This window comes from Lates calcarifer, linkage group LG7_1 (genome assembly GCF_001640805.2).
Source record: "Lates calcarifer isolate ASB-BC8 linkage group LG7_1, TLL_Latcal_v3, whole genome shotgun sequence".
NCBI classification, from domain to species: Eukaryota; Metazoa; Chordata; class Actinopteri; family Centropomidae; genus Lates; species Lates calcarifer.
The window spans coordinates 10957483-10982794 of record NC_066839.1 but is presented as its reverse complement, the minus strand read 5'-3'; the positions used below and the strand labels follow the sequence as shown (position 1 = coordinate 10982794).

The window sequence follows — 25312 nt, the reverse complement described above, 5'->3', positions numbered from 1 at the left end:
CCACAATTAGATCACACACAATTATTCAATTAGCTCAGCTACAGTATTTGAAAAGGGAAGAAGCGGTGGGGGGTGGATAGAAGAGGAAGAAGAGGAAACAGGAAATGACACTTGGAGGAAGATGAGAGGCAATATGAAAAAGAAGGTGTAAACCAATTCAGAGGATGAATGTAGAGGAGATTTTATTTCAGAGGGAGGTGAAAAAAATGGAGCATAGACAAAAAAGGAAGATTAGGATGAACAATATGTGAGTAATCTGGGCCTGTAGAGGTCTGTCCTCGACCGTGCTTTAAACAAAAACCCATTATTCTGCAAAAACTAAGAAACAATTCATTGCCTTGTAAAACGGCACCAAAGCCTGTGCTTGCATATACAGAAGAGCCATGAGCTGCGACTACAGCCCAGTGAGCATTTTACTGTCTCCGTGTCAGTGACAAGGAAGCAGTTAGAGTAGCATTGTGCAAAGCCGTAAACACATTGCTGGCCCACTGAAAATCGATGCGGTGCCTTGGAGCATGGTATTACACTGCTGTGATTCTCCCTCTTTTTACTTTGCACCCACTGCATTCTCCTCCAGCTACATTATCCTGTCCCGCCATCCCTGACTCAGGATATCCCAGCTTACCTGACAGTCCTGCCGATTATCGCATTCTTTTTACTTATTGCTCACCACAGATTACAGCCTGACCATAGATCCAATTTCTCCACACAAAGAAAAGAGGCCTTTAGCAGGTAAACGAGCATCTAGGCAAAGTGAAACTGTTTCTAAGAGAGACCAGGGTTTGTACTATTGGGGGTGAAAAATGTCAACCATCCCTCTGCCTGTTCATCTAATAACAAGCCATTAACACTGGAGGGGGGAGAGACAGGCAAGTTCCATCACACAGCCTCAAACACACACACACACATACACACACACACAAAGCCACATCCAAAAGTGCACATCTAATTTTGTGCAGTAGCCGACACATGGATGAAACTGGAGAGGGTAAGGTGTAAGTGGGGGGAAAAGTTTATGGGAAAGAGTGAACAGGTGTGTGTGTGTGTGTGTGTGTGTATAGTTACAGCACTCACATTCCTCCTCTTTGGGGTCCAGCTGTGTGACGCTGATGGAGAGGCGGTCCACACGCTCCTGCAGGGAGTTGACCCGGAAAGAGAAGGAGTGGGCCTCGTTGAACAGCTCTCCAAAGAGATCTTCTGCATATTTACCTGCACACACACACACACACACACATGAATTCTAATGTTTACTCAGTTCTTCACAGTCTTTTAGGCTTTTATGCTTAGTTTTGAAAAGGTAAACTGAAATACTTTATCAGACACAATTACAGAAAATCTGAAGTGCTGTTCTGCTTCTGTGTCGAGCAACATAGTTTTAAAAATGTGTCATTACTGATATTGAGAGTTGGAGAAAGACTGTGTCAGTTGTGACTGTAAATCTCTGGGGAAGTTATTGTTGCTGGCTGACCGCTCTGATGGAGATGTGAGTACTATAGATGTTTTAACAAAGACAGTTAAAAGATACCAAATTAGAGGAAATAGAAAGATTGAACTAAAGGGGAAAAGTATGACATTTTATTTCAGTTTTCTATAACAGTAAAACATTTCAGGCAGGTTTTGTCATACTCCAGCTAAATGATTTCCATTAGGCTTTTTAGCCTCTATGAATCTGAAAGAATTCATGTCATATCACGAGTCATAACCATATGCCACGACATGCACTGTTTTCTTACCCTTCCCCACAAAGCTTTATATTAGAGCTACACCAACTAAATATCCTCCAAATGAAGTGATTAACAATAACACATACATACACTGAATTTATCTTTGTGGCAAAGTTTTAGTTGTTAGAAATCTGGAAAAATCATCCTATTAAACCACAATAAAATGAAGCTTATTTCAAGCTTTTTATTGGCTTATTAAACAGTTCATTAATAAATAAACCAACAGTTTTCTCACAAACTTTATTGTCCCTTTGCAACAATATGCAATCATGAAAACTGGTATTGAGTGCTAAGGATTATCGAGCAAGTTAAAAAAAAAAAAAATATTGAACAAAATATTCTAATGTTCAGTTGCCTGTGATGTACTCAATATTTCCAGGAAATAAGCAGAAAAAAATTAAAATAGGGCAGGAGCTGACTCAGTCCCTAATGGCTGAATGGTCAGGCAACTGACTTATGGGGAGTAGTGGTGTGTATGTACAGTATGTGTGCGGCACGTACCTATTTAAGTAATGAGAGCATGCGTGTATATGTTTGTGTGTGTTTGTGTCCTTGTGCTACTGACTGAGGCTGCTGAGTTGGCGAATGACGTTGGCCAAGGAGATGTTAGTCACACACTCCAGCTCATTCTTGATGTTTCTTGGCAGCACCGTGTGGCACAGGTGCCTGGGTTCGATGGTGCGCTTCACCAGCGGCATCCTTCTGCTGCAACACCGCTAACTACAGGAGTCAGATGGAGGGGGGACAGGAGGACAGAGGAGGGGAGGGGAAAGAGAAGAAATAGAAGACAAAACTTTATTAGTGCACCAGTTCTTGTATTAGATCAGATTGTGGTTTTGCTGCTAACTACAGCTCTGAACTCCACAGAAGAGACAGAGAAAATACTTGTTTAACTGATTGTTTTGTTAATAACACAAGAATTATCACATAGGAGGGAGGCTGAGAAAACCACTAGTGTAGGAGAGAACGAGATGACAGAACATGACATGAGTTAAAGGGTAAAAAGGGCACGTAGAGAGGGAATACAGTGTGAGAGGGATGGTTAAACAGGATCCTGGAGTAATATAAAATGCAACAGAACAGCAGGGAAGAAATGTTTTGACATTGCTAACAGCCATGTTGCCTCATCTGTTTCACTGACTTAGCACTGTCTCTTCCTTTTCATCACGCGTAGCCTGGCTAACATACCTCAGCACTTTGTCTGCCCACTCACCCATGCTAATGGCATTAAGACTGCAGTGTCGGGCTTCTTAGGCCCAGTTCTCCTCCACTCTCACCAACATCAAAAACAAGAGCGGCTGGCCAAAACCACAGAAGACACAGACGCTTCATGTACCCATTTACCCACGTAATATGCTTTAACACCTCAAAAAGCTGTTAACCAGTCAAAAAGCCTACAACTAGGCTAGCTGCTCTTCGAGGCTGTGAACGTCAGCATGCTAACATGTTCACAATGACAGTGCTGATTTGATGACGTATTAATGTTTACCATGCTCATATTTCATTCACAACCACTAATGTTAGCTTGATGATGCCACTAGAGGAAAAGTCAGGGGATCACTAGTGCTTAGAATACATCTTCAGATAACCATGAATGTCAGTATAAAAAACGTGACAGTCCATCCAATATGACGGTAAAGATGAATGCATGAAAGCAACATGATGTTACAGAAATGGACATGAGATGAAAAGAAGGGTGAGAACTGAGAGCATAAAAATCAAGAGGACAAAACATCTACCTCTCCCATCATCACTGCACATTGTTTCAGAGGAAACATGCAGTGATGTGGAGATCAGGTGCACAGATGGACTGAGTGATTGACGGGGCTTGACAATGATTGTTAAAGCACTGATGAAACTTTAATTGACGTCTGGTTCTTTTAATATCCCGCTGTATTCTTAGCAGTGTTTGCTGTCACTGAGGAATAAACATGATTATTGACCATATCCATAAAAATGTAGGGCAAGGAAGGCTATTCTAGGAAGTGGCCCAGCTATGGATGGTTAGAGGAGAGAGAGAGAGAGAGAGAAGAGTCCAGTGAAAGGCTTTGTTGAGGTGATTCATCTCGGAAGCTTCATAAATGGGGGCATCAATTGCCATAAAAGGAAAGGATGAGAACACGCACCTCTCTTTAAACCATAGTTAAAGTGGTTTCAATGGGGTGTGAGGGTGATGTTACTGTGACACAAACCCAAACAGAGCGCCAAATCCCTGCCAACCTTTAAAATAACAAGACACCCCCTCTACTCTTAAAGGATTTTTTTATTCAACTCCCACCCACACACTCTCTATTCCCTCCTGACTGGGACGGTCTCTTGACCCTATGCCCACTGACATTTTCTGCAGCCTCTGGTGGTCCTACTAAGGGAGCTTTAACCCCTGAGCTACAGCTTGCCGAAATGGAAGTATAAACGCACTTGTTACTGCGTTGACCTTTAAGCTACAGGCTCAATACAGCTTAAAGTAACATCTACTGTATTGTCAAGAAGGTCAAATCAAGAAAAAGGATATCTCAAGTTTAAAATGACAGGTACTTAAAGGAAAAGTTCGACAAAAGTAATTTGTTGGTTTTTTCACTTTTTGTATGGACGGAAGAAATGAGACATACCATGTTGATCAATGAGCTTTAGAGGCATTGGTGGATTTTGTTACCTTGGACAAAGCCAGGCTAGCTACTTCTCTGTTTCTAGTTTTTGTGCTAAGCTAAGTTAGCTGGCTGTTGGGAGTATCAATCATCTCATTTAACTCTCAGCAAGAAAGGAAATTCTGAACCTCCCACAATGTCATTGACATCAACAATTAAAATAATACAAATTTTAGCATTAATCAAATTTTTACCCCAATTCTCGAAGCATTAACATCCCTACTTTAGGATCAACTTGGATTTAATATCAGAAAAAACTGCAGCATTAATTTAACTTGATTCACCTCATCAGTTTACTTTATGAGAACAGTACATGTGTTCCTGCATTTTGTACATTCAGCATATCTCTGGGAGAGAAACAAAGACAGATAAATAGGGAGGCAAAGCAAAATTAAATCAGTCAATCATAACTCTGTTTATTTCTCTGCCGTGCGTGTACACTAGCTTATTTAACACACAGGCACACACACGGATGATGACAAATGTATCTGCTAGGCAAGCCCCCCCCTACACACACACACACACACACACACCCGTGCTCATCTCTCTCTCTTCTAGGTTTCTCTCCTCCCTCATCTCTTCATAAAGGAATGCGCTGCCCTTTTAACAACTTTCCTCCTACCTAGTGGGTCACATGAGTTATTTCTGAGGATGACAGGGAACAGATTTGTCTAAAACGGGGGAAATGAAAACAATGTCAGAAAATTAAGCTTTCGGGGGGGGTGGCAGAAGAAAGATGACACAGACAACTATTTTAGGCAGCAGTGGGAGACAAAGAGACAACACATTTAAAAGAATAATAACGTCCTCATATTTACATGACTTTTTGGAGAACAAATATTCCATGGACGACAGAGAAACACAGCCATGAGAGGGAAAAAATGATGGATTCAAAAACAAACCAGCAGTAGATGAAAGAGAATCATCATTCACTCCAACCCTCAAAGCCCCACAACCTAAAAGTGCATAGAAATAGGTGTTAAGTGATGATATTGATTCTGCCAACCTGGACTCCTCAGGGTGGGCTTTTCAAATAGCAGAGATGCTGACAGTTTCCTCTACTGGTCTGAAAAAGAGATTTACGAATGATTTAAAAATGCCTTGCTCACAGGTTATGTTCAGTCTTAATCGGTTAAGAGGTTCTGTGTTTCAAATTCAAATTTGCCTCTCTGTTATTAAACTACTACTGTACCCTCTACACTTGTTCTATGGGGTGATTTTAGTTTGTGCTCCACTTTCATTCCTGTGTTTGTCCCTGTTGTAGATCTAGTTAGTGAGAGCAAGGTTATGAGGTTGTATTCTTTGCATAATGTACCAGAACAGCATTAACTTAGAATGACATCTCTTTCCTTCACATTATAATAGGCTCACTTACATTTTCTTGATATTTGTCGGAACATCATTAGCAAGTAAACGCTGTTAACTTGTCTTGCTTTTCAGAAAAAAAATCCTCAGACTGTCTCGCCAGAGCATATACGGGTTTGTGTGTGTGTGTGATTAATGACTGCAGCATACATTTGCTGCTCCGCTGATTGGACATAAGTTAACTCGAGACTGCTATCCACAGGAGGAAAGATTTTCTCTATACACAGGCACACGAGAACACACACGCATGCATGCTGCATTTGTCCACTGAGGTTTCTGTACCATACTGTGACACAATGACATATGACAGTGCTCTTCCTATGAGAATAGAGTTGTCATTTTTCAGGGTTTCCCATGAGAAAACACTTGCATATCATCCTGATTCTGACAGAGAGAGAAAAGAAAAGACACAGAGAAAGAAAAGAAAGAAAGAGAGTGAGAGAGACCAACTGACAGAGCAAGGTGGAATCACTAGCGAAGGGGCTTAATAAGCAACACTTGCACCTTTTTAGCAATACAAAACACTTAATGAGAAATCACTAAACAAAAGGTTTACTCCACAAAGAGCTCCACCACCAGACAAGGATGTTCATCATGACTAGTTAATGTCAAGGCCTTTTTTCCCCATGGAAGCTGAAAGGAGTTTCACTAACCATGGAGCTCAGACAAGAATTCAACTGTTCCATAAAAACAGTTCAAAATAATTCAGTATGAGCTCTGGAGAGATATTTAATCTTCAAGTGAAAGACAAAAAAGGAAAACTTAGAAGGACATTATGGAAACAAGTCCAGCAGAATCCAACTGGTTTTTAATGAGCAGGGGTAGTGTGGCAAGAAAGTACATCATGAAGACGTGTTCTTGATGTGTCAGGACTTTTCTCAGACTGCAGGAATGTAAGTGTTGCAGAGGAATTAATTACTCGTAGGTAACCACAGTGACAGCCAATTACATATAAGCGCAGTCCACTACTGCCATGGATGAGATGTTGATGTGGGTAACACATGCATTAGCAGCCTACTCATAGCTAATAAAAGTAGCCATCTGGCAATCGAATACCCTTTGACTCAAGCTACGTGAATTTCAAACCAGAGCTGTTTCCCATCATCCCAGATTACAAGCTTTGAAGCAGGAATTTGCATATTAAGCTCTTGATACTCTTTGAACACAACGAATGACGATGCACAAACTGAACCTGAGTCCAGACTAAATGTCCAGACTGATTGATTAGCCTAAATCAAACATCAAGTCAAAAGATAAATTTAAACTCTGTGCAGTCAAGGTAATCGTTCACTTTCTCTGACCAGACTTAAACAACACACCTAGGGTTTTAAAACTTCTGATCACACCTCACCTCTCTGTTTCTCTCGGTTTCCACTGCACTCCTCACACTCAGCAGAGTTAAATATACAGCTAGATGAAAAGAAACCTTTTCAACTTGGCTGTTCTACAATTACTCTTACTGCACTAACAACTGGACTATTCTCAGTTTTAGCTAATAGTCAGTCATGGTCAGAGACCTCTGTGGTCCCCAGCTGATATTCCACAGTGTTTTATTGGGCTGAATGCGTATGAGGTATTTATGACTGCCTAGAGAGACAGATTTCTGACTATTCAGCACAATAGCTGCTCAGTGAAAGCAAGGACGTGGACGACAGAATTGACAGAGGTAAAACTGAGAAAATTACATCCTCCATTTTCAGTTCTATGCTGATTCAATTGAGTGGGAACTATGGCTTCCTCTCTTTTCCCCTTGACTGAGCTTTGCTAGTAAAATAGAAGAAGGCCATCACTGCAGCCCCAACAAGTATCAAATGATCAGGGAAATATGTCACATACCTGCTATTTCCCTTCCTTTTCCTTCTTTTCTTTTTCCATCCAGGCTAGCCAGCCTCTTCCCACTCTGTATACACCCCTTACCACTGTCCTCCTACTTTTACGGTCCATTCATCTTGGGTGGTGCTTCCCGCTGTCACCTATCACCATGGCAACGTCTGCAGTGGGATGTCATTGGTCACTTTGTAATATCCCAAGAGAGGCAGAGGCAAAGAGGGTGGGTGAAGGAAAAAGAGATGAAGGGGTGAAGGGAGGAATGACTGAGCTGAGATCAGGGTGATGTCTAAGAACAGTGATGGCAACTGATGACAGAATGCAATATGAGAGAGAGGGAATAAGGGGGAGATGGGGGACTGCTCATCCATTGTGTACAAGCACAAAGCAGGGTGAGGGACGGCACGTGCCAGTGGAGAGCAGGGGGCCTCCACTGGTGCGGCTCGTTGCACTTGGGACAATATGTCTGACTAAAGGCTCTAATGAATCCTAATGGGGCATTTACTCACTCATACTGCCACACAATATAGCTGCAGACTCTTCTGTACAGAGGAGGTCAAGGGCCTTTTATTTGGAGGGCTTGGGAGAGACTCCCTAGCCCCTCCCGCCCTCTTCCCCACAACTCCCCCCTATCCCTTCTCTCCTACCAGAATCCCCAAGATTGTTTTCACATTAATTCATGGTCACTTTATTGTTCTTATGCAATGTAGATGAAGATAATACTGCAGGTTGAAAAGGTCTAGGCAATTTTAGTTTTCAACGCCCTGGTGGCTAAGTAAAATATATGCATGTATACAACTGCTACGCTTATTTTGGAGTCCAGTTTGAGAACTGAGGCCTTGCAACTCTTGACTTGGTGGCAGTGTAAAGTGTAGTTTTGCCAACAAAAGGGAAGGACACACTTAGCAATAGTGCTGAGATATCTCTAAACACCGTCAGGGCTGCCCAAAGAGGCAGAGTTGGGCGTAGTAGGTCGACAAACTGTCATTGGCAAGAGTTTGATCTGTCCTTCACACACACACACACACAAAATAGACAAGGAAAATGCTGAGCGTTACTGTGTTGATGTGATGTCAGCAAACTCTGCTTAGCCACAATGGAAAATGAAGAGGAAAGTGATGTCAAAGATGGTTAAATAAGCTGTTAGAAAGAAAAAAATAGAAACTGAAATTGTGGTTAAAGTTACTGACATACAGTTAGATAACATTGAGCCTTTAGGCTAAATCACAAGAAAGAGTGTTTTTTTATCCACAGTTAATTTCTTACATTGTTCATTTTACATTTTAATTGGTTCATATTTTACAAGAGTAAAATAAAAATAATGCTTAAATACAGTCCTTTAGTATTTTACAGATGGAATTATTTATTATTTATAGGAGGCACAACAACAACATCCAGCAGTGACGCAATTCTTTTAGCCCCAGTTTGCCATCACTGTCGCTGGTTCTGTGAAAACTGGGAAATCACAAGTAAACCAGCAAGGGAGCTGGCTGGAAGTGAAATGAAACAAGAGAGATCTCATCATTAACTGATGTAAAATTCATGCTCTGAACAATTAGTCAAGCCAGTCTTGTCACTGGATCACTATGAAACAATACAACACAATCCTGTAAGGACTCTTACACTGTTAAATTTAAGACTTTTGATAAGAGTATGATTGAAAACCAGTACTAATGAAACAGCCTAGATTTATTCATATTGCAATTATTCCAAATATAATGAAACGATAAAAACTAATGAATAATATTTATAATTAATCATAATTAAACTGGATTTGTCAGATATGGGTTAGAAAAAGGATAGACAGATTAGCCATTTGAAAAAGATACTGTCATTTAAGTTCTTTGAAGTTTTTTGTTAAAATCAGCACTTAACGATTATGAGCTCCCTAGCTACTGAAGCTAGCATTAACAGCCATGCTTCAAGTCTGATTGTACTTAATGAAACTCCACAGTTTATAGGTGTAAAATGTCTCGCAAAAGCCCACTATCTGATAAAAACGAAATAACTAAATACCTAACATTACTGCCAACAGCACAAAAGCAGGAATATTTAGACTTCTATAAATTAGAGACTCAAACACCTTTTATTACCTTTTAATGCCTTTTTTGAGGAAATGGAATTCAATGCTTATTTAGACTTCTCAAGGCCTGGAGAAACCCTGTGAGGCTTGTCCTTTATTTATTGACATCCTGCAATCTATAAGGTCTGCAATTCAATTTCTTGGAAAATACCCATGTGTACAATAAGAGCCACAATTTACTTAGTACCATAACCAGTCAATGAAAGCCTAAACATAAAATAACTAAACAATAATGTACTGTACTCTCTCTGAAAACCTTAAGAGCCACAGCTTGAAGATAGCTGTATTTTCTATGTCAAATTGGCCAGAACGTTTTGTCCTTTGTCCGGTGATTTCGGGAACTTGGACAGTGCAACTGTGGACTTGGTTTCTTTCGCCGTGAACAGCTGCAAACACAAAACCGCAGACATCTAATCAAGGAAGCTGGCAGAACCACAGCAGCCAATGGCAGAGAGAGCAGAGATCAAACTGGCAAAGCTTACCAGCAGCTGGTTTAAATCAGTAATGCAGATATGCAGTGCAGGACAACTACTGCAGCTCATGTTCCAAAGAAAACAAAGATGGAGGGGAAAAAAAGAAAATGTACATTGTCAAACTCAGAAATGATCAAGTGGAGTGCTGTTCCATTCAGCTGGTTAAAATACTTTTTCTTTGTGACTGCAGAGGCTCAACAGGAAAAAATATGTCTAGCTCATCTTTTTTGTTATTCTAATGAGGCAGCTATAAATTTTTAAATGCTATTTGTTCTTTCATTTTCTCTCTCATTAGTACATAAGGCTAGACTTACATCTGTATTCCCTTTTAAACAGCTCAAATGCCCAGATGCTTTTTACCACAGGATAATAAAATCCTTAATTTGCTGTCTCCCTGTGGCTATAACTGAATCAGATGTCCTTGGGAAGTTAAAAAAATCACTGATTTTTTTTGGACTTATTGATAAAGTAGTGAAAGGAAGAAGGCCTGATGCTAAACTCGAGATCACTCAAGATTTCTCAGATGCCCTACTTCACTCCAGGCTGTACAGAAAACCAGCATCTCAAAACCCCTCCCCCAATACCTTTCTGACATTGGACTTTGAGTACTGTGTGGAAAAAAAGTTAACTCTCTGAATCTGACTGATGTGCACAGCTGCTTAACATAAGAATTGGAGAAGTGTGCAAAAGTAGGAAAGTTGGTACTATAGGACTTTCTCCCTCAAGCTCGATTTGTTTTAATTCTTTACAGAACTACTTCAGTCACTTCCTTTGAGGACAAATTGTCCAAAGTGTGCACTGTTGTCCATATTTGATTATCATATCTCACCTCACTCTAGGATGGCTTTTTACCCCACCTTTGGGAGTGGCCATTTGGAACAGCTATAAAGTCTTTAGCTCCCAGACCTGGTCATACGACCCAGTTAATTTCGAGCATACACTGGTCTTAATGCTTTCCTGCTGTTGGTGGGAACAGACTGTCAAATATGACAGAAGAGGAGAGCTGGCTCCTCGGCACATTAAGAGGTCCCTGGTGCACATGTGCAGAACGAAATAATATGCACAAATACACTGATCATGTTGCAGTTCTCAGGCAGCAGCCATCATAGCCTTATGCAAATACTGCAGTAGGCCAATATCGCTAAAATAACCTGACACACATCAACCCCTCCATCTAAGACTGCAACATCCCTGCTCCCCCGCACCCCCCTCCCCCAATTCCCTACCCATCACAGCATATCACGTTGGCAGAACATATCATGGCATGTGCCAGTGTGTCTTCCTGCCAATTATAATTCTGTACCAGCCGGTACCCCTTCAGCGGTGAGATGACACCTTGTAGACCCTCACCAGTGAGGTGCTATAACATATACACATACACACACACACACACACACACACACACACACAGACCTCTTGTTGGGCTAAAAATATACCTGCAGCACCAGTGCTGTCAGGTTGGGCTCAGACAGCTATGCTAACTAGGTTTGCTGGTAGTGGGAAACTTTACAGAGTGCTTGTGGCAAGGGATATGGCTACATAATAAACTTATTTCCTTGCCTCAATAACTCAGAATTTTTGACTGTACTGTATTTCTCATGATATTCTTTTTGACACGCCTGCTGTCTAACTTATGCATAAACAAAGGCTGTATAGTGTTGTAAGGTTTATTTTTTTTCCAAGCTGCAGATTTCTGATTTTTTGTTTTTCCCCAATGCAGGGCCTTGAGTCTGTCCATGGTCATTTTTCATGTACGTGTTAAGCAGTAAGCTGTCCCAATCAGGGCAGGGATGTGAAGCAAGGCACTCATTTAACATCAAGCCCTGCCTCTCTTGCCACAGCCAGTACAGATCAAAGTGAGCATCCTGGCACGCTGGCACTGAGATGATTCTCAGGTACTGAGATGGCTTGCTTTCTGGGCTTGCCTGGCAGCTGTAAACAAGTTTCAGGAGTTGCTTCAGACAACAAGAAAAAAAAAACACAAAAAAAAAACAAAAACAAACACCAACTGCTGACTGCTGAAAATACAAATTCACAATGCAGATTTTTTCTATTTCATTCAAATTAACAATGTACCAAAAACTGTATCTATATGTATTACATTTCATATTTCCATTGCAATAATCTTAATGCATAAAATTAAACAGCTATAGAATTATTTGTCTCTGTGCAGCCACAAAACACACTGCTGTCGCCTCTTTTAATTCCTACAGCTCTTTGAAGAAGACATCAAAGAATCTAAATGTCATCAAACTATTATTACTATTTTCTATGTCTATGCATAAAAATGACTGTGACTCAACAGTAGACTTCTATTCACCATACATTATGTTCAGAACATGATAAATGATGAGCCTTATACTGAATGAGTATCCGGATACAGCCCACACTGAATTTGTTACAAAGAGATTAGATTGCTTTAGACATTCATTTAGCAAACATGCTTAATTCCACTGTAGACGTGCACAACTAAATATTCATGGACGTCTGTGTGCCAACATCAATGAGTAGAGTGTCTGATGAACAAACAGACTCACAGAAGTTTATCTGCTGAGTGCACAGAAACCCACTGGTATGAATAATGAAAGCCCGCTACTCAATAATAAATGTCTGCATGCTCGCACTGTGCAGCTGTGCTTGTTTGGCCTGTGAGGGAAATTTCATTATACCGACTCCCTTGCTGTTCATACAGACGTGAAGGACACGCACACAAACTAACCACTGCAGGAACCCCTGTCAGCTCGAACAGGGGGAAAAAATTACACACACACACACACACACACACACATATATATATATCTCACTGGAAAGACGCACATGCATACTCACAAACCCAAGCAAAGGAGTGCTGATCAAGCCAGCCAGCAAGCCTGTCAGGAGGGCAAAACACTTAAATAAAGTGGACATGCCTGTCGAATGAAACTTGAGCTGTTCCATTCATCGCGTCCCCTCATTTGGTTATCAATAGATATTGGAAGGGTGTTGTCCCTCGTGAACACACATCTGCTTTGACAACAGCTACATACTGTGGTACCAAAGGTGACTGTGTGTGTATATCCACGTGCACTATTTGATCTGTTTTCTCTCTGCATAAAAATGAAGAGGCTCATATGTCTCAAGAAGACCTTCAGCTTCTGCTGCGAGTTAAAAAAAAAAAAAAAAGGTTTCCAAGCTCCTGTGCATAGATGGAGGTTGTCCAGAGACACACAGAGAGAGGGAGACCGCTTGAGGCACAGTTAAAAAAAATACCAAAAAGCAGCATGGGTGCTGTTGGGGGAAAGGGAGAGAGAGATCATCTTCTCTCATTGAGATCAATGCCCACACCAGGGGCTCTGTGTTGCAGGGCAGAGGCTGGATAACGAATGCAGGAGGCTTTCTGTTGCAGAAGTGGGAGCTAACACCTCATTGATACTGCAATTTTTTCACTATATTGCAGTACAGTAGGTTTGTGATCCAATACTGTTCAGTGTACTGTGATGTACTGTTTCACAGTCATTCTGACTGCAGTAAATATCCCAGAGGGGAACGTGTCAAAAGGAATTACACTTTGAGTGTAAAAGACATATGACTCACAAGATATGGTGCCCTGCCTTTTCACATCTGAAGTGTCCTTTAAGCACTCACCTTTTCATCTTCATCACTTTATCACGCATCTCCCTATCTACCTATTGTTCATCTACCAGTTTCCTTTGAGCTACATCTCAGAATATGTCATGGTCAGAGAATAAAAAGAAGAGTAGCTTTAAAGTCTGATAATATAGCTGGAAGGCAAAGTGTATTTCAGTCTCTCATGCACCATTGCTTCTTGCACTGAGGGAAATGTGTAAACACAGGTGAAAAAAAAAGAACTGTTAAATCTTTCACTTCAAAAGTTGCTGACCACAGCCTGGCTGCTTTTGATAGTAACTGACTGCTATCAGTGAACTTTCCTTTAAATGTACTTTGTCACATGTAATTTATACTTAACTAAATGAGGCCTTCTTTTTAGTTTTTTAAAGATTACAAAAGTGCCTGAACAGACAGAAAAGGTCTAGTCAATGGATCCAGTCTGTAAAAATGTAAAAAATTCTATCAACTTGTCAACCAAGGATGAAACTAAAACACTGTAACACCACTTTTTTTGGTACAACACGAGACTAGGGATTTTTGCCCACAGCTGAAATCTTATTTTGCAATCAGAACTACATATTTTACATGGTGAAACCACAACTACAACTAAACAACAACAAAACTGTTCAGAAAAACGATGCTGACTGAGCAGGGTCAATTACATCCCAACAGCAGATTCAACAAACCATTCCAGAACCATCCAGTGAACTGAGTAGGACTTGGCAGCAGCTAGGGGGTGGATATGTGAGGAAGAAAGACAAGAGGGGAAGCAGCAAGGATTTGTGGGATAAATTGGACCCATCAGACAGTGCCCAGGGCAGCTGTGCAAACCTCTTATAGGCTGTCTCTTGAGTTTTGTGTGCAATGTCACAGTCTGTGTCTGTGCATGAGAGACGGCTCTGGGAACAAAGTGCTGGCAGAGCAGGGTGGTGATGGTTAGTGAAGGTGCCCTTGCTGCGAGGAGGCCTGAGGCGGTGCCAGTGGGCACAGAACAGCAGGACTGACCACTGGGATGACACCAAGTTTTTGTTTGATCAAGTCTTAATTGATTCAGCTACACTCTTTTGGACCATTTACTGATGAGGAAAAAATGGGACAGTTTATTGTTATAACTTGTCAGTACTTTCTGGTGGAGAAACTAGGTGATGGAGAAACAGTTTCATAGTTACTTCAGAAATATATTTAGCATTCATAAATTGAAGAAATTATAGAATACAGAAACTATTGAATCACTGAATATTGCATTTTGGAACCACCTCTTCTAATACACACACACACACACACACACACACACACACACACACACACACACGTACACACACAGCAGGGAAGCAGGCAGTGGTTGGTCACTGTCCTCTGGGCCTTCTATCTATAGAAACAGCATGCTCAGTAGAGGTCAAAAGGTCAGCTGCAGGCATCATGTGACCTGTGTCTCATGACATCACAGCAACCCCCCACACACCACCCCTCTACCCTGTGCACCCACACACACATAGTCCTGACAACTATGCTTAATAATGCCACTGTGAGGCAAAATGGTCGGTACACATTCTCTGCATGCAAAAGGAAAAGGGGAACTGTGATGAGAGGAAAGAATGAATCTCTGCAGAGCAGAGAGGGCTAAAGAAGACAAAATGTGGTCTAACAGGCTTGTATTAATGGCACTATGGAAGATTGACTCAATTAAGGCCTTGGTCATTCACTTACTCTGCCATTATACTGAACAATGATGAAGACACTGATTTGCAGTGCCTGCCAGGCAGTTTTTCCAAGGAGTGAGATGAGATTTTTAGATTTAGACAGACTCTTACTTAAGGTGTCTATGCAATTCAGTTGGTTATATTTAGATTGAGACTGAGCGTATGAGGACAGAGGGTCACAACTGAGACAATATACAATCCACACAGCAGACACATGCAGACATACTCTACTTGTCCATATAGATGATCATTAGATCAAGCCTGATTCAGTGTCTTGTCTCTGGTGAGGGTGATATGGGTGACAATGGGACAGAGAGGATGGAGACAAAAGCACCTCTCAGCCCCTTTTCTCCCTTTTGCTTTTGGCTGTCACCAGGCATTGTGAGGCTCTCTGCTCGTCTCCAATCGACACATCTTGAAAGGGAAGCAAATCAAATTCTTCCAGCAGGTACAAAGCCTTTCGCTCTCCTATTCTCCCCCTGTGGTTGCCTCTATTTTTTTCCCCCCTCTTATCAGCGGGCATATTTCAAGCCCCGAGCATTCTCTTCAGTATTCTGTGAGGCTGGTGTGTGTGTGTGTGTGTATGTGTGTGTGTACAAATGCACAAGTCAGAGTATAAGAGAAGAGGAAGAATCCACAGTAGCTGTTATCACTGCTCCCACATGATTCCTTGTTATCTATCCTGGTCATTCAGACTTTGGCCTGTCTGTCATCCCCCTCATCACTGCAACTCTGAGTGTGTGTGTGTATATCTGAGTCATCGCGCCCTTGTCCGTCAGTCACAGTCGCATGCCCTCAAGAACCAAGAGCTCTCTCGGTCCTGCTGCAATTAGATAAACACCTACTCAGCCTGCTCATAGTCTACCTCTTCTTGTTTCCCACACAGGAGAGCCCTTCACCTCACAACCACTGAGGTGGCTTCAGATCCTGATCAGATATAGTTACTCAACAGTTTACATCTTTACCTGACTTGTTACAATGCGCATGATTCAGAACTCACATCTCTAACTACCTACGCCCACTCTTCACTAAAAGTTTTCAAACTCCATGGTGGTATATGATGTCTGTCAGGAACAAATTACTGAAAAGTTAAAATTTAATATATTTGTAGCTTAGTTACCTGTAGCCATTGTTTTAAGAGCATTCCAATTATAGCATACTATAAAAAACAGCACAACATGTAAGTGTATACTACAGGTGTTAATGAAAAAATGACTTACGTTTTACTTTTCCAGAATAAGAACACTGATGGTTATTCAGTGTCAGTGTTTAAACAGTTCTTTGATGTGTCCTAAAGTGTGGCTACTCTGCAACCTGGATGAAATGAAAAGAGATGATTTACTGAAATCAACCTGGGAAGATTTTTGTATGCTGCATTTGGACATTTTAATTTGAGGCTCTAGGCAACATCTGGCCTGGTGAACAACTGCCCCACTCCTTCTGCTTCCTCTCCTCCACAGTAATTTTACCTCAGTTTGAACTTACTGTAGATCTGCATTAAAAAAAATCTGGTCAAGCCCCAGATGCTGCTAATGCCCAACTAAGACATGCAAAACTGACAGTCATCATTAGCTTCACTGGAAGCAGCTCCAGCTTATGTAAAGTAGGACGTAGGAAGGAGAGGAATATGGCATATAGACAGACACAAACGAAACAGATGGGGGGGGGCGTGACATGGAGAAGAAAAGACAGAGACAGAGAGAATAAACACACAGGAAGCTAGTAAAGAATAATGGATACCAAGACAGATGGAAAAAGAAGAGCCTCTGCAGCCGCAAAGGCAGTAGTCCCAGCGGTGAAGTCAAGCCTGTCTGTCAGCACCTATCTGTCCTCCTGAGGCTTAGCAACACAAACCAGACTCTTGCCTCAAGTCGCTGCTAACATTTATATAACCACACACAATAGTGAAATGACCTTTGACCTTATCCTACACCGCAGGATGGATCCATGTGGGCTGCTGCTTTACTGTTTAGCTGGAGGAGGATGCTTTTCCTCCAGGCAGCTCACGCCAAGCTCGTTTAACTCCAAACACTGGTCTGGCATTTAGCCAGCTATGGCTGACTAACACACACACACACACACACACATATATATGTGTGTAGTTATATAGTATAGTATATAGTATATACTATACTATACTATAGTATAATAGTTTGGTGCATATCTTTAATGACATTTTTCTTTATATATCTTTAGCCCTAGTCTGAAGCTGAGAAACAAACAGCATTGGGATCAATTGAAAATGTTCACCTTATTTAAAGATCAGAGGATCACAGACAGCCCTGCCCCATCATGCTGCCCTTTTTGTCTCTTGGCATCCCAGTTTTGCTGTAGGACCCAAACAAGCCCTGAATAACATTACCTGCCAAACGACAGCCTTGTTATTACTGCAGTCCATCTGCTGCTGTTAACAGGATTCATGCAGCATTCCTTTCACAGCTCACCATGGTGTGTGCGTGTGTGTATGAATGTTTGTGTGTTTTGTAAACACACTTCTATGATTGCTTCTAAATAATTGAGCACAGTGTTTTTATTCAATGTAAATATACACCTGTTATACTAATGGGTCACTAACAAGGCTGGATAACTTTCAAACTATAACTCCTCACTGCAACAAAAAAACATCATACACGATTAAGTGTCATTTACTGCACTTTGGGGTGGACAAGCACACCTGTAGCACATAGGCAGCCATGTCCAGATTCACTGAGGGTTTTTCTCCTCCTTTCTGATTCTGTTTCAGTAGTTCTGTTTCATTTCAGCCTTACATGGTTAATTTAAGTTCAAACAACAAAAAAAATTACACATCTTCTAGTGCCACATTTGTTTCATCTCATTGTTGACAGCATGCAATGAAAATGCCATTCACAGGTCAAGCGAATGTGAATGCAAATGTACTGAAGAGATCAAATCAGACAACAATGAAACTGTCAACATGCCACATGCAGAGGAAGAAAAGTGCCTCCAATTATGGTGAATGGTCAGTTCTTACCACTAAAAACGGCCTAAGCTAGCTTTGTTTTGTCAACAGCCAGCAGTGTCGTGGTTCATGATAACAGTGCAGTGGCCATGTCAAGGGGATGATGGTTCACAGTCACAGCTCACTGGCTGGCTGTCTGGCTGAATGGCTACATTCGGACCTTGGAGGCAATGAATCACATTCACACATCCCCCATCTTGTGGTCCAGTCAACAGCATTAGCACAAAAAAAAATATTGCAGAGGCATTTACATGTGGTCTCATGCATACACACATGAGCACACACTGGTATTTCGGTGGTCCAGAGCAAGGACAAAGAGACAACACCTATAGACACTGTCAAAGTCAAGAAAGATGACTGTCATCTATAGACTGTTACCAACATTAACGTATATGAGTGGAAAACCCAACGTGTTTTCACTCTCTTATATAATAGTAGCCATGACACACTCCAAGCTGTGGGCATGTGTCTATAAATGAAAGAGAGTTATGTAAGAGACTGCTATTGTCTCAGTCCATTTCCCACAGCTTGATGTGAGAGACTGGCTCTGATTTCAATATCATATGGCTGAAATTTTAATACATTGTAGTTTAGATAGGCCTGACAGAAGACAAGCAAAAAAAAAAACCTACCACCCCCACATCTTTACATTTCCTCTGGCACAGCATTGAATGAAGGAGGAAGACTACAGTATGCAGTCATTCACTGAACCACAACCTCACTTCACTGACCATCTATCTTTAGCAGATGCTTCTCTCATTAGTAAGACTAATCTCTATGATCCCTGCTCTGCAGCAATGATTTGTCCTGGTAACTGACACAATGCTGTAAGATAAGCACTGATAACACAGATGAAATGATTGCTGAGTAAGACTGTTTAGAGCTGGTTTTCTTGCCCAGGATTTAAGTGAATTTGGCATTTCCTGTTAACTATCAAAGATAAAAGGAAGTCGAGCTTGCCACCACCTCCGATCTTCCCATTTCACATGGAAGGGAAGCGTATACTGTCCCGACTGGGCTTCTATCCAGAACAAATCAGACGAGCCTTGTGCTCGGGCATCATGCAAATTCAAACAGGAGCTGGGTCCTTGCTGTGAGCCCTAAATGAACAGCCAAATATTGGCTTCTAATTGAAGGCAGCAGTTGAAGGCAGCACTCTGTGTGCACAGACACCCCTGCTGTGAAATTGTGGACAAACACACTGGGACGCTAAAAGGCTACTTCCCCTTTTGCTCTCCTTCTTTTCTTAGCAAAAGAGAGACTGTTCCCTCCATTGCTCTTTCACTCTTTTAAAGATGATTTTAATGAACATTTGTAGTTTATGGTAAACAAAAATGACAGAGAAGATTGGAGTGAGGTTAACTGTAGGAAGTCAAGGTATAAATAAAAAAAAGTGTAAGTGTAAGCTACATTATGTGCTTGAAACAAAAGCCTTCTGCATCTTTTATTTTCTACTTCATCCTTATCTCTAATCCTTCACTGTCATTCCCCCTTTGACTCATCCTTGCTATTCCTTGTACTCCTGCCCGGCACAAGAAGAAGAGACAGAGAAGAAAAATGGGTGCTTATGAAATTCCTAATGAAAATTCAGTGTGTCTGTAATTGAATACTGACATCTGGGTTCTGACAAGAAGAGATTCAAGCTGCGGACGGGATAAACGTGCCTTGCCTCCTATTTCTCCAGCCTCCATCAATCATCACACATCACCACAACGACCAGGGCATCGGCTGTTTCAGCTCAATAAGAATCAGTGGAAGGGAGGGGAAAAGAGGGGACTGAGCAGAAGAGGACGGAGAGGAAAGGGGCAGAAAGGGAGCACACAGATATTCAAAGAGAGGGAGTGGCAGGAAAAAGAAGAAAGAATGTACTATATGCTGTGTTACCCAGCACGGTGGAGTTTTGCTTAACTTTGCATATTCAAATCTATTCAAATACACAAATGCTCTGAGTGCAGCTGCAGAGATCATTTTGAAGTCTGCTGGTAGCATTTAGAGCTAGATTATGCACAGAACAGAAATACACTGCGACCTAAAAGGCAGCCACTTTGCACTGTAATTGCTTTGCTAAAATAAACACTAAGAATACCCTAACCGTGGACATTGTATACACACAAATACACAGTGGAGCACACGTCCTCTGTTAGTACTAGGGCTAACAGTTACTGAGGAGAGTCCCGTATCCAATTCACTCCTGAAGCAGACCAAGGCTACATTGTGCTGAGGAGGGTATCGGGCTACATTTGCCATCCAAACGTACATATGACACCAGGTGGATGGCCTCAGCGCTCCACAGTTAACTCCATTGTGTGGCTGATTTTGGCTATCAGCTGAGAATACAATCCAGGTCAGTCACAGGACACCATGGTGCTCCATTTACCAGTTTGTAGCAGACAGTCATGAGCCCACATGTGGTCTAAAATATTGGCGGCAGAGGGGTTGCATCACAGTGAGTAAAGGTATATAGAGGCAAACAAAGCAAGTGACAGAAAAAGAAAGCTGCTGGTGCTTCAGAGACAAAACTGACAGCAGAGGGCAGAGACAAAGAGGTGAGGCTCAGTTCCTATGGTTGAGTAGGGGCAGCTCTAAGCTCAGATGGGACTTCTGGGTTGTTGTTTTTTTTTTTTTTTGCCCTGTTGGCAGTGGCAGAGACTCAGTCAGACAAGTCTTTTTCACAGACATCCTGTCAACTCATTGAGAGACCCTGTCAACGCCCTCTCCTCCACTGGATGACAAGTGAGAGAATAAACCAGAGAGGCTGAAGGGGCCAGGGTGGCAACAATAAGAGAGACAAGGAAAAAGATATGGTGGATAAAAGGTAACTGGGCACTAGAAGACGAGTGAGACAAAGAAAAGGTGTAATACAACGCTTTCCTGTATGATATTATATGAATGTATGGATGATATGGCAAATATTGATTTGTGGTGTTTTGTGTTTATCAAAGAAAAATAAAATGGTACTTAAAAACTGCCTGAGGCTCTAAAAAGTCTCTAAAAAGTGTTTTTCCTCCAACATAATTAGCTTTTATATATTATTGATTTCAGAAATATTACTCTACCTTGTTCCAGAGTAAGAAAAAAGTAATAAGTTTTAGCAAATAAATATCTGCTGTAATACAGAAAATTGAGTGTTGTGATAAGGTTAGGTACACTTGAACAACTCCTTCCCCCAGAGTTGTAGAGAAGAGTGCTGGAACATTAAGCCAGAGAATGAGGACAGTATCCCCAATTAAAAAAGTGGGTTAAAAAAGAAAAGAGGAAAGAAATACAGAGAGACAGTCACTGTAACCTCTGTCAAAACGAGCAAAAAGTCACAGCCAAGAATGAGTGATATAAGGACAAAGAAGGGCAGGAGGCAGTGGAGGCAGTAGGCAGTAAGACACAAGGAGCACTAGTCAAAGGGGCTAACTGAGCCCTGGTGTCCCTCTGTCAGGGCAGTTCAGAGCACGGACAGAAGCAGTATTATAGAGCAGTGGGTCTGGCCAAGAGGAAGAACAATAGCTCCTGTGTGCCGGAGCCTCTGGAGCATCCTAACAGCTGGGAGATAGGAGGTCTGTCTGTGGCTCCACTAAATGGCACGTAAAGGGGCGTTGCACATTGCCCACACACATAAATTTCCCCTCTCTGCCTTTCCCAGAATCCCTGGCCCACCTTCTTCCCACCTCCTCCTCATGCCAGGCAGCCATCACTCATTTTACTCTCGTATGTTTTTTTTTTCTTTCTCTCGCTACACACACTGTCATTATGTTATTCTGTGTGTCCTCCTATCACCCCTCTCCACCTCTATGGAGAAAGACAAAAGAGAGCTACAGAAAGAGAGATATTCTTCTTGCTAGCATGAGAAAGCCAGAGACTGGCAGAGGATCAGAGCAATGTCAACAAATAAGAGAGGTCCAAAAGCCTCCGCAGGAGGCATGCCAAAGCTCTTCTATCATGAGGGCCTCTGAAACACAGAGAAAAACATGAGAACTGCAAACTGTGCAGGAATGTCATCCCTCACAGCAGAGACTTAACAAACAGCATCAGATAAAACCATGGCAATATGTTCTGTTCTATTCTGGGGATACACCTGTATGTACGGCCAGTCACTGGGTAAAACAGAGCACCCATGCATCAAAGAGGGAGTTATACCCCTCAACTTCCCTACTTTCCACCTGTGCTTTATATTTTCCTGCAAGCCCAAGAAACACCACATAATATAAGAAAAGCCTGGGAGGTAACCCACTTCCAAGAGAACTTGCCTTAAACAGAACAGCAGCAAGAACTGGGGGCCACAACATACTTCAGCACACATCCTGAGCGGGGGTGAATTTGATCACTGGTTCTGTAAATGTCATTTTGGGAAGAGACACTAGATTACATCCTGAGGCCAACTTTAAATTCAGCCCGTATGTCCAGTGTGTGTTATGCACATACTGTATATGATCCCTCTGAGCTGCTGTGAAACCTAGCCTATAGCTTCCACTCAGTCATGTGGTAGTTTGGACGCCAGTGTTGCAGACTGATCATTTTAACAGCTGCAAGGAGTCTCGTTCTATTTTGTCTGAGGAGTCAGAGCTGCTTTCTCATGCAGTACCTATATATTTTGTACATGAACAACAGCAGGCGTATCATTCTGTGTATCAAAAATTTCCTTCATTTAAATTAAGATTCTCTGTGTATTTCAGTGTTTATAGACCAGACAGTGTAGGGTGTACAGAGCAGTGTGGCTAATTTTAGATTTAAAAATCAGCACTTTCTATTTGTGGATATTGTCATGGCGTCTAGACTAAAAGAATTCCTCTTTTGAGACAGTAAAGATCTGATCTGAACTGACCTGTAATTTTTTAACCTCATTATAAAGTGAGTTCATTCACTTCACATGCAGCCACTACTACATCTACACCCCACTTATCCCCAGTTTGTGACTCTCGTGGATTATCATTACATTTGAATGCAATTTTAATACATCAGTGGCACAAAGCGGCCCCACTAATCTACTGTCAAATGCAGCAGGCACCACAGCGCACACAGACTTTTATCAATGGCTCTGCAGCTGATGTTTCCAAAGGTAATTCATTCATCACCAACCACTGATCTGAACACAAATTTCCATTACAGGCAGCTCTTAGGCTACCACTGTATTTAGAGGGGCAAAGCATGAAATGTGCTGCTTGTTTCACTGTGGAGCAGCACCCCAAGACTATATTCTTTAGTTTAATTTAAATGTACAGGCTGCAGAAAATATAGTCAGTTTAATGTATAGCCCTATACCACACAGCATCATATGAGCTGGCATCATGTACTATAACGAATATCTTGAAGCTGTCACCAACTATAAAAGGTGATCACTGCACAAGAGTCAGTAAAGGACACAGTCTCTCGTGCCCACTTTTTTCCCCTGCACTTGAAGTAGTACAAAGAAGGTTTCGAATTTCACAAAGCATGATTTTCACTGGGCTGAAGGCTACCATCCCCCATGACTGCAAACCAAGCTGGCTGGAATAGACCCCAGCCCCTATCTTCCTCTCTCTCTCTCTCTCTCTCTCTCTGAGGCAAGTCAATGCATTCTTAGTGGGAAAATTAAATCACGTACTGCCGATGCCAGCGGTTCACCTAATCATACTGTACCAAACTGAAACTCCACAACTCACTGACGAATAAAATGCATGACGCATAAGATATGTGGCATTTTCTTCTATAATCTTAGATAATTTGCGGGGCATTGTAAATATTTGCTCTCCGGTTTCTCACCAACATGATATTCCTCAGTCTGAATATGTTAAGACGCTGCTGCGGGAGCTCATGCAGATGTGGAGCTGTATAATTTATCACTCTTCAAGCAGTCCCGTTTCAAATTTGTACACTTATTTACACATTAATAAACCCACTGAGGGTACTTTTAAGGTTTTATCCACTTTGGAGTCCTAACGCTGTCAACGTTGCCACATTTTTCACCTGTGAACGGGGTTAATGTGGTAGTCAGTGATGGCCAGGCAGTGTTGAATTTCCAAGACCGTTATGAGTCATGCGGCTCCGGTTTAAGTCTAACGTTACAACATGGTGACTCGGTTTTTAGGGCAGTTAGTTGCTCCTGTGGTAAAATGCAATAAGGCTAAAAAGACGTTACTAAAGTCACGTTTTTAAGTTAAAAAATATGACTTCAGTATACAATGTTCGAAAAATTACCTGATACGTGTGTTAAAATTCCTCTTTAATTCCTTTCCATCCTCACTGAGCAGCAGAGCATGCCACCGTGTCCAACGTTTTAAATCCCCGGGTCGGATCCATGATTGTACTGTCTCTGATATCAAATGTACTCCTGCTGGAAGAGGCGGCGGCGGAGAAGAACCCAGGCACTTTTTTTCCAAAGGGATTCTCTGGGAAGATATTAGTGAAACTGGCATTAAACCTGGTCCAATCAAGCTAACAACAGTTTTCCTAGCAAAATTAAATATCCGTTAGTTTACCCACATGCGCTATATATCTTCTTTTCAAAGCAAACAATGTGAAATGATCTTTATTCGCAGGAAAATGTCCCCATTATAATCAGTGATAATGGTACGTACCACTCTATTGTTGGGGCGCGAGAAAGCGTCCCATGCAACTGATGTGTGCTCGTGGGAGGCGCACGGATAACGTGCGCGCTTGCAGTATTGGCTTGTTATCTGAAACCGTCATGTTGTGTTATCCAATCAATTCCAGCAAAGGACGTCGACTTTACAAACCTTACTGTACATAAAAATGATATAATTACAAAATCAATCGATCTCCTGCGCAGTTATTATTTATAGCATATTAACTACACTTAATTTAGCATTTTTACCTTACGTGAAATGTAAAAACTGCGCTCCTCAGTTGTTTCACATATTAAAAGTCTATACATTTGCTATTAAAAAGGTTAAAGATGGGTTACCACCATAAACTAAA

General features: G+C 41.6%; 1 protein-coding gene across 1 annotated transcript in view; it reads right to left on the bottom strand.

Annotated features, from left to right (window-relative positions):
* Positions 1 to 24968, bottom strand: part of wasf1 (WASP family member 1) — a 53805-nt gene extending 28837 nt beyond the window's left edge. The window contains 3 exon segments of the mRNA XM_018694533.2: positions 1075 to 1209; positions 2290 to 2444; positions 24572 to 24968. Of these exon segments, the coding sequence (XP_018550049.1) occupies positions 1075 to 1209; positions 2290 to 2422 (268 nt within the window). The 5' untranslated portion in view covers positions 2423 to 2444; positions 24572 to 24968.
* Between the last annotated feature and the right edge of the window lie 344 nt (positions 24969 to 25312).